General features: G+C 42.4%; 1 protein-coding gene across 2 annotated transcripts in view; it reads left to right on the top strand.

Annotated features, from left to right (window-relative positions):
* LOC138947665 (outer dynein arm-docking complex subunit 4-like) overlaps window positions 1-9,912 on the top strand; it is a 13,001-nt gene extending 3,089 nt beyond the window's left edge. The window contains exons 2-7 of one of the 2 annotated variants that reach the window (XM_070319194.1): window positions 991-1,158; window positions 1,851-2,752; window positions 3,435-3,496; window positions 5,482-5,642; window positions 6,532-6,686; window positions 8,862-9,912. In XM_070319194.1, the coding sequence (XP_070175295.1) occupies window positions 2,632-2,752; window positions 3,435-3,496; window positions 5,482-5,642; window positions 6,532-6,686; window positions 8,862-9,067 (705 nt within the window). In that variant the 5' untranslated portion in view covers window positions 991-1,158; window positions 1,851-2,631 and the 3' untranslated portion in view covers window positions 9,068-9,912. Of the gene's footprint in view, window positions 1-990; window positions 2,753-3,434; window positions 3,497-5,481; window positions 5,643-6,531; window positions 6,687-8,861 lie in introns of both variants that reach the window. The other variant, XM_070319193.1, reaches the window with a different exon arrangement.
* The last annotated feature ends 462 nt before the right edge of the window (window positions 9,913-10,374 follow it).

The raw sequence follows: 10,374 nt of genomic DNA on the forward strand, positions 1-10,374 counted from the left end.
AAAAGACCCAAAGCTCACATGGAAAACACGAAGACACGCATGCATTATCTCTCGTCTCTCATTATCATGATCGTATCTCGAAACTTTGACTAGACAAGCGCAATGATGGTTTGTCGAAGAAAACAGCCACAGCGGGCTTGTTCGAGTCAAAGTATCACACCATATCCTCAGCGTATTACCGATGCCTCTTCCAATATAGGCCAACTGGTCTAACGTCAACTCAGAAGAGTCAGTCAGTCTTCGATGTCACAATAGTGATGGCAATGTTTTAAAGTGTATTGGTATGTCTGTCTTTCGGGATGATGCACAAAACACATTCCCTGTATGGTACAGACGTCTGTGATCATGGCGGACACAGCCAATCACGTGATTTCCGGGGAGGATAGTTGAAGTAGTGGTAGTGCTCGAAGTTGTGGCAGTCACAAAAGTTGTAGTAGTGGTAGTGGCCGACGACTACTTCTACTACTACTACTGCTACTACTACGGCGACATCTTCTACAAGTTGTTGCAACGACTGAGTTATAGCTACTACTACAACTACTACTACTGTGCTGCTGCTTCTACTACTGCTCCTCCTCCTACTACTTAGTAGTAGTAGTAGTAGTACTACTACTACTACTACTACTACTACCACTACCACTACCACTACTACCACTACTACTACTACTACAACTACTACTACTACCACTACTACTACCACTACCACTACTACTACCACTACCACTACCACTACTACTACAACTACTACTACAACTACTACTACTGTGCTGCTGCTTCTACTACTGCTCCTCCTCCTACTACTTAGTAGTAGTAGTACTACTACTACTACTACTACCACTACCACTACCACTACTACCACTACTACTACTACTACTACTACAACTACTACTACTACCACTACTACTAAGACGACGACGACGACGATGTCTTCTGCCACGACTGCGTTAGCTGTTAGTAGTGGTATCTTGAATATCTAATGATATGTTACAGTGGAAGCATTCTCGGTATAAATCAGACATGGCGGACGCGGCGAGCCCCGTGCAGACGGGGGAGGGGGGGTCACAGAAGAGACAGATGCTGTACGACATCTACAAGAAGGAGGCCGACGACTTCATGGCTCAGCAGCATTACCACAAGGCTCTAAAGAGCTTCAATCTGGTGAGTGTTTCATATCTCAATAACAATATCGGATGCTTTGTTGTGTCACGTGTTTAGTTTCTGGCCCGGTATGCAAGAGTCGTGGTCGGAGACTTTGGTTCGAGATAAACTGTACCCTCAATGCAGTTTATCCTGGAGTAAAGTCTCCAAACTCCTCTCCTTCATATCGACCGTGCTGCTGTCTTCCTATTTCATAGAGTAAGGTTACTCATACACTTATCACGCATTTCTTTTTTCCTCGTATGTATCGGGTTATTAAGTCCCTTTCATATGCCAATTGTTCAGACTCCGTGCTCTTGTCTTATGCTGCCTACGGGTGTCTGAGAAAACATCACAGGTATTTCATGCCGTTTTTCAACTTTCAGATACACAAATGAAACCCTTATTGCGGTTATCATTCGTGTCCCTGAATGAGTAATTCCGATTTTAATTATTAACATCAACTCTTTCCCAGAATCATAAGACTCATCTCCCAGCTTTGATTCCCTTTTTGTAACTCATTTGAGAACACTTCAGTGTGCCTACAATGACCGTCAAAGCCGTCCTTAATTCAGCCCGAAGTCGACTTTGCGAAGTCTTTTTTTAACCAAAAACTCAATGCCAAAGCTTCGTGCGGCGATCTTCGTCAAGTTGTCTGCGCGAAGTCGTTGTCGTTCCAATTACTGACAGACCGCTGTGTGCACCATCCCCAGGCCATCAAGCAGGCTCCCCACGAGAAGCGCGCGCTGGTGGGTCGGTCCCGCTGCAACCTGCACCTGGGCAAGACCTTCTTCGCCATGCAGGACGTGGAGCGGTCGCTGTCCATCGACGCTTCCGACTTGGATGTGAGTAGCGTTTTACCCCCGTATGAAGATCTCCCAATTTAAGCAGAAATTGGTGCATTCCCTGTAGGTGCACTTCCTGTAGGCGTTTTCCTCTATACATGGAATCCACCCAGGTGTATTTTCTGTTAGAAACTACGATAACGCCCAATCTCGCGCCAAGCGCCTAACTAAGTCAGCGTTGCTTCCCTTCTTAGACATCCAGAATGCGGCTCAACAGGAGGACTTGATAACAGATAATTTGTTCTGTTAGTTGAGCGAGTGTATAAGCCCTGTGCATCCAAGGTCAGATAATGGAGCCAGCTGTGTGCAAGTGAGAACGGAAGAATGTATATGTTTTTGACACACATTCCTGCCTGTTACCTTTTGATTGATTGACTTGTGTTTACTGAGAGAGGGGATAGTGTGAATTCAGACGGTGCACCAAAAAAGCGAGATCTTGTACCTCACGGGAAACTACCAGCTGACTACAAAATAAAATATGTATGTATAAGAGTGAACGGTGTGATTCCAGGCAGTGCACCAGAAAGCAGAGATCCTGTACCTGATGGGCGACTACCAGCTGGCTACAGTGTACTACAAGATAAGATATGTTTGTATAAGAGTTGTGTGATTCCAGGCGGTGCACCAGAAAGCAGAGATCCTGTACCTGATGGGCGACTACCAGCTGGCTACAGTGTACTACAAGAAGGGACACAAGCTGGAGCCAGACAACCCGCGCTTCCTGCAGGGCATAGAGCGCTCCGCTGAAGCGCAGAACAGATTTGGTGGTGGTAAGTCAATGCATGTATCTAATAGTGAATATTTTTACAAAAAGAGGAAACAGGTTTGGTACTTTCTTCATCAATATTTCGGCAGCAATAAACTGCCTTCTTCAGGATGGTATGATCTGAATATTTTAGTCAGAGTAACGTGACTAGCTGTGGTGTCCCGTGCCTCCACTCCCGTGTAAAGCAAGGGGGTTTGTACGTTACAGTATTTGTGTTCAAGTTTGTACAAATAGTCAATATTAGTATACATGCTAATACTGTGGTGGTAGAGCATTGGACTTGTGATCGTAAGGTCGCAGGTTCGAATCCGGGCGGAAGGGACACGGGTCAACTTTATGTGCAGACCCAGAGGCGGTATCCATCTCCCACCCCCGTGTCACCACAGTGGCACGTACAAGACCTCGGTCATTCTGCCATAAGTGCAGATGGCTGAAACTACCTAAACACGCATACACTTGTGCATCTTATCTAAAGTCGGGTTAAACCCCAGGAACATGCCCCTAACGGCTTTGCCGTAATGGCGTAAAACTTGAATTTCTCTAAACCTAGCAAGCAGTCATTTTAACCTTGGGATACTTGGATATTGACGATTCATGTCAAGCAAAATACGTTTTCTGTTCACAATTTAAGCACTTCTATTTGTAATGGTTTATTGGTGTCATTTTAACATCTCTCAACATTTCAGGAATGGTTTCTAAAAACAAACTGTCGGCAGTTGGGGACTTATCATTCTTTCTCAACAATAAGGTGAGCTATAGTGTTCGTCTACAATATATGCATGTGATTCCAATCAATCAACGCCTTCACCCACCACCAATTCGTCAATCACTCACCCATCTCTCCACCAACCAACAACCAGTACTTATTTTATGAAATCAGCGTAGAATCGTATCGCCTTAGCCTAACACTTGTATTACCTTCAATAGATAGACACTTAATGATGGTGGATGATGATGAAAGTCGCTTGTTCATTTTAATGCTTGTTATTCTCTCATGCGCCAGTAGATTGGTTACCGGCACGGTTGGCCTAGTGGTAAGGCGTCCGCCCCGTGATCGGGAGGTCGTGGGTTCGAACCCCGGCCGGGTCATACCTCTAAGACTTTAAAATTGGCAATCTAGTGGCTGCTCCGCCTGGCGTCTGGCATTATAATAATAATAATAATAATAATATGGGAGATTTATAGAGCGCTTTACATTCTCAAAGCGCTTTACAATGGGGTTAGTGCTAGGACTGGTTGGTCCGGTGTCAGAATAATGTGACTGGGTGAGACATGAAGCCTGTGCTGCGACTTCTGTCTTGTGTGTGGCGCACGTTAAATGTCAAAGCAGCACCGCCCTGATATGGCCCTTCGTGGTCGGCTGGGCGTTAAGCAAACCAGAGATACTGTAGCAAGGGGATCGCCAACTCTGCGCGCGCCGCTACATGGCGATCCCCTTGCTACAGATCTCTGAGCAAACAAACAAACAAACAAGTCGCGAAAGGCGAAAATACAATATTTAGTCAAGTAGCTGTCGAACTCACAGAAGGAAACTGAACGCAATGCCATTTTACTCGTAGCATCGTCAGGCCACCGCTCATGGCAAAGGCAGTGAAATTGACAAGAAGAGCGGGGTAGTAGTTGCGCTAAGAAGGATAGCACGCTTTTCTGTACCTCTCTTTGTTTTAACTTTCTGAGCGTGTTTTTAATCCAAACATATCATATCTATATGTTTTTGGAATCAGGAACCGACAAGGAATAAGATGAAAGTGTTTTTAAATTGATTTGGACAATTTAATTTTGATAATAATTTTTATATATTTAATTTTCAGAGCTTGTTTTTAATCCAAATATAACATATTTATATGTTTTTGGAATCAGCAAATGATGGAGAACAAGATAAACGTAAATTTGGATCGTTTTATAAATTTTTATTTTTTTTTACAATTTTCCGATTTTTAATGACCAAAGTCATTAATTAATTTTTAAGCCACCAAGCTGAAATGCAATACCGAACCCCGGGCTTCGTCGAAGATTACTTGACCAAAATTTGAACCAATTTGGTTGAAAAATGAGGGCGTGACAGTGCCGCCTCAACTTTCACGAAAAGCCGGATATGACGTCATCAAAGACATTTATCAAAAAAATGAAAAAAACGTTCGGGGATTTCATACCCAGGAACTCTCATGTCAAATTTCATAAAGATCGGTCCAGTAGTTTAGTCTGAATCGCTCTACACACACACACACACACACAGACACACACACACACGCACATACACCACGACCCTCGTTTCGATTCCCCCTCGATGTTAAAATATTTAGTCAAAACTTGACTAAATATAACAAAAAGAAGATTGGTTACACATAGCTCTCACTGACTCTTGTTGCACATGTCGTATGTATTTAGAACGCTTACGTCCCTTTGTTTCTCAGATCTTTCAGAAATGGTTGCTTTAAAAATATTGCTTTGTTTGGGCGTTATCTTTTTAGTTAACCAAATTATAAATCGGCTAAACCTTTATTTTTTATTTTTTATTCCTTCTTACAATGATTGAAGGAAAGAAATTTTACATCACATCCCCTCTGCCTTTGTTCTCTTTACAACCAGCTTATGATCGGAGATTCTGTCATCAAGCATGTTGACTCACAAAGACTAGCACCAAAGGATGAGTCTCTGCACACAAAAAAGCGATGTTAGAGATATCTATTGGTGTGATTCTCTTTAATCAAGCTGGCTGTAATGTTATTGCAGAGATGTCACACACTGACGGACTTCGATGAGGACCCGGCACTCCCTACGGTTCCATCCGGCAGGGAGGCCGAGCTGCCAAGTGCCGGGTTCAGATCCCGCAACCAATGTCCCCTCGTCCGCATCAGTCGCAAACCCCGCTTCCCACAGTTGACCAGTTTCGAGTAAGTCAATTTGAATAGGGAGCGGGTATGGGTGGGGGTGGGGGTGAGGCATCAAACAGTTTGGTCATTGGGTATTGCTGTAAAAGCAATGTAGTCTGTATTCTGCAGTTACTATTTGTTTAGTCTCAGAATGTGTTCATCAGGAAAAAGCAGAAGATTTATGTTTACGTTTGCCATAATTATGTCCAATGGTTTAGAAGATGTATCATTCTGACAGTATTCCCCCCACATCTTTTCAAAACTGTGCTAGTATCTGTACAATTCCAGGAAGAACGATTAGTTATTTAGACTTTTTTGGGAAGCCGCAAAAAGATGTCATTCTGGATAGTTCAAATCCGTTTGGGTCAACAAAAACCTTTTACTTCGGAATGATTTAAAGGGTCGGGACAGAATACAGCTGCATTATCATTCTGTAGATTTAGACGGGCGCAGTGGCGTGGTGGTAAGACGTCGGCCTCCTAATCGGGAGGTCGTGAGTTCGAATCCCGGTCGCTGCCGCCTGGTGGGTTAAGAGTGGAGATTTTTCCGATCTCCCAGGTCAACTTATGTACAGGCCTGCTAGTGTCTTAACCCCCTTCGTGTGTACACGCAAGCACAAGACCAAGTGCGCACGGAAAAGATCCTGTAATCCATGTCAGAGTTCGGTGGGTTATAGAAACACGAAAATACCCAGCATGCCTCCCCCGAAATCGGCGTATGGCTGCCTGAATGGCGGGGTAAAAAACGGTCATACACGTAAAAATCCACTCGTGCTGAAAACATGAGTGAACGTGGGAGTCTAAGCCCATGAACGACGAAGAAGAAGAAGAAGATTCTGTAGATTTTATATCCGTACTTATGGATACGTCATATCCGTGCTAATAATGACGTCATCGATCTGTGTTTGAAGGACGGAAGATACGCCAGTGGTGGAAGCAGGAAGGCTGAGGGGACTGGATGACGACACAAGCAAATTACGTCAGCCTGACGAGGACACGATGAAGAAGATACTGGGCGAGCTGTACGGAGACCGAAAGTACCTTCATAAACTGCAGACAGACCTCCGTGAGTTGCCTATCTTGTTTTATCACATCTTCAGTCACCTAATATAAGTCAAAGTGTTCTAAATTTGATTTCTAATCTTTCTAGTCACTAGACACTGAACGTTCGACTTCGTTTTCGTGTATTTGTTGATTCCACCTGTCAGCAGTGAGGTGCACATTTATTAATTCTTGTGGTTGTTGCAACATGCGAACCGATTTTGTTCCTTCATTTTTATATTTAGTCAAGTTTTGACTAAATATTTTAACATTGAGGGGGAATCGAAACGAGGGTCGTGGTGTATGTGCGTGCGTGTGTGTGTGCGTGTGTGTGTCTGTGTGTGTGTGTGTAGAGCGATTCAGACTAAACTACTGGACCGATCTTTATGAAATTTGACATGAGAGTTCCTGGGTATGAAATCCCCGAACGTTTTTTTCATTTTTTTGATAAATGTCTTTGATGACGTCATATCCGGCTTTTCGTGAAAGTTGAGGCGGCACTGTCACGCCCTCATTTTTCAACCAAATTGGTTGAAATTTTGGTCAAGTAATCTTCGACGAAGCCCGGACTTCGGTATTGCATTTCAGCTTGGTGGCTTAAAAATTAATTAATGACTTTGGTCATTAAAAATCTGAAAATTGTAAAAAAAAATAAAAATTTATAAAACGATCCAAATTTACGTTTATCTTATTCTCCATCATTTGCTGATTCCAAAAACATATAAATATGTTATATTCGGATTAAAAACAAGCTCTGAAAATTAAATATATTAAAATTATTATCAAAATTAAATTGTCCAAATCAATTTAAAAACACTTTCATCTTATTCCTTGTCGGTTCCTGATTCCAAAAACATATAGATATGATATGTTTGGATTAAAAACACGCTCAGAAAGTTAAAACAAAGAGAGGTACAGAAAAGCGTGCTATCCTTCTTAGCGCAACTACTACCCCGCTCTTCTTGTCAATTTCACTGCCTTTGCCATGAGCGGTGGACTGACGATGCTACGAGTATACGGTCTTGCTGAAAAATGGCATTGCGTTCAGTTTCATTCTGTGAGTTCGACAGCTACTTGACTAAATATTGTATTTTCGCCTTACGCGACTTGTTTACATTTAGTCAAGTTTTGACTAAATGTTTTAACATAGAGGGGGGAATCGAGACGAGGGTCGTGGTGTATGTGTGTGTGTGTGTCTGTCTGTCTGTGTATGTGTGTAGAGCGATTCAGACTAAACTACTGGACCGATCTTTATGAAATTTGACATGAGAGTTCCTGGTTATGATATCCTCAGACGTTTTTTTCATTTTTTTGATAAATGTCTTTGATGACGTCATATCCGGCTTTTCGTGAAAGTTGAGGCGGCACTGTCACGCTCTCATTTTTCAACCAAATTGGTTGAAATTTTGGTCAAGTAATCTCCGACAAAGCCCGGACTTCGGTATTGCATTTCAGCTTGGTGGCTTAAAAATTAATTAATGACTTTGGTCATTAAAAATCTGAAAATTGTAAAAAAAATATATTTTTTATAAAACGTTCCAATTTTACGTTCATCTTATTTTCCATCATTTTCTGATTCCAAAAACATATAAATATGTTATATTTGGATTAAAAACAAGCTCTGAAAATTAAAAATATAAAAATTATGATCAAAATTAAATTGTCGAAATCAATTTAAAAACACTTTCATCTTATTCCTTGTCGGTTCCTGATTCCAAAAACTTATAGATATATGTTTGGATTAAAAACACGCTCAGAAAGTTAATTTCACTGCCTTTGCCATGAGCGGTGGACTGACGATGCTACGAGTATACGGTCTTGCTGCGTTGCATTGCGTTCAGTTTCATTCTGTGAGTTCGACAGCTACTTGACTAAATGTTGTATTTTCGCCTTACGCGACTTGTTTTTCTCTCTTGAGGATCTGATGTGTATGCATGAGCTGTTCTTCCTTAAAACATTATTGGAGTAAGCGAGCATCACATTCGTTGTGCTCTTTACAAATCTCAACAGCTTCTACGCCAGTCGGCTAGGCGCGTGTTTCATGCATCTACTAAATGCCAATTCTGTCATATTCTGGTTCCCTACTTATATCAACTACTAATCAATGCTGTCAGTTTCAATGCCTGGTACTGGGTACTAATATTTATTAACATTTATACATTTAGACCGTAAGCAGTTAATGAGTGTCACGTGATTTCAGCTCGAGAACGACGCACGCGCAGTGACGTCAGAAGACTGGCGAGAGAGGGGCTGGAGTTCCTCCGAGAGCGTACCACTCTGTGGTGGAGGGAGTCTGTAGAACACCCCCACACCTCCCGCCTACCCCCTCCCCCAGCCCCCATCCCCATCCCCAGGCTGTCCTACTTACGACACTGTGGCCGCATCACTGCCGTGCTCAGATTGTGACTCGGTCAAGTCTCCACAAAACTGGGATTCATTCTGAAACAAACACACACAAACTGAACACTTGTGCAGCACAGAGAACACTTGCGTAACACACAGAACAATTGTGTAACACAAAGAACACTTGAGTCACACCTTGTGATAAGATTGTCACGTTTTTGCACGGCGATGACGCCTGACGTTGCGAGTGCTAACAGGCACACACCCATGTTAAAATGAGTGCTAAGTAGTGGCTTTTGCAACATGTTTAGTTAAGATTTACAACTACAACTACATTTGACTGTAGATCATGTTTTGGACGAAGTGAGTGTTCAATACGAAAGGGACAGTTTGTAGACTACATACGTTTGACAATGCACACGAAACGTGTTTAAGTAAATATTTTCGCAAAGAATGGAGTGATATATCTATTAAGTTAGATAAATATGACCCATTCACAAAATATATTATACGAAATTGGACGTCAGTGCAAATGAGCTCTCTGTCGGGAAAACCTAAACTACACATACGAAACAACTTTCAGGATCTTTGGAGTTAACGTGCCCATTCCCTGTGGTTCTTTGTGTCAATGTGTTTGGAAAATGGAAAACCAAATACCTATTATGTTTACCGCTTTCTTGTTCTCTCGGTTATTCGACGCATTCAAAATGCCCGTTACTCATCTTGAGTTTGAGATTCATGGATACCAACACCTGATTTTGAATTGACATCTATATCTGCGCTGTGTGGGGGGCTGTGTTGTCTTTTTGTTTATTTTATTACAATTTTTGTTTAAGAATATATTAATCTTTCACGACGGCTGACTGTTTTACAGCTCTTGTTGGAAAGCGCACATAATAAAACAAACATGTACGTTGCATTACGTTCAAGTTTCATTAATCTCTCTCTCTCTCTCTCTCTCTCTCTCTCTCTCTCTCTCTCTCTCTCTCTCTCTCTCTCTCTCTCTCTCTCTCTCTCTCTCTCTCTCTCTCTCTCTCTCTCTCTCTCTCTCTCTCTCTCTCTCTCTCTCTCTCTCTGACTCTCCTAATTTAGACACAAAAGAAGCACGGACCTCTGCAAACAACACATGAAACGACCCACGTGAACTAAATTTCTGATATCTACGACGACGGAGATTCCACGCAACTGGAAGAGTGCAGGAGCGACAACGTTCTGGTCGGCCCAGAGTCACCACACAAAGAGAGGATCGCTTCATTCAGAGGCAGGCCATGCAACAAAGAATGGCTACGGCAAACAACATTAGGCAACGCCTACAAGCTACCACCAACACTGTTGTTAGTAGTCAGACGATCCGAAACCGCTTACACACC

Source organism: Littorina saxatilis, linkage group LG14, assembly GCF_037325665.1.
Source record: "Littorina saxatilis isolate snail1 linkage group LG14, US_GU_Lsax_2.0, whole genome shotgun sequence".
In the NCBI taxonomy this organism is placed as follows: Eukaryota; Metazoa; Mollusca; class Gastropoda; order Littorinimorpha; family Littorinidae; genus Littorina; species Littorina saxatilis.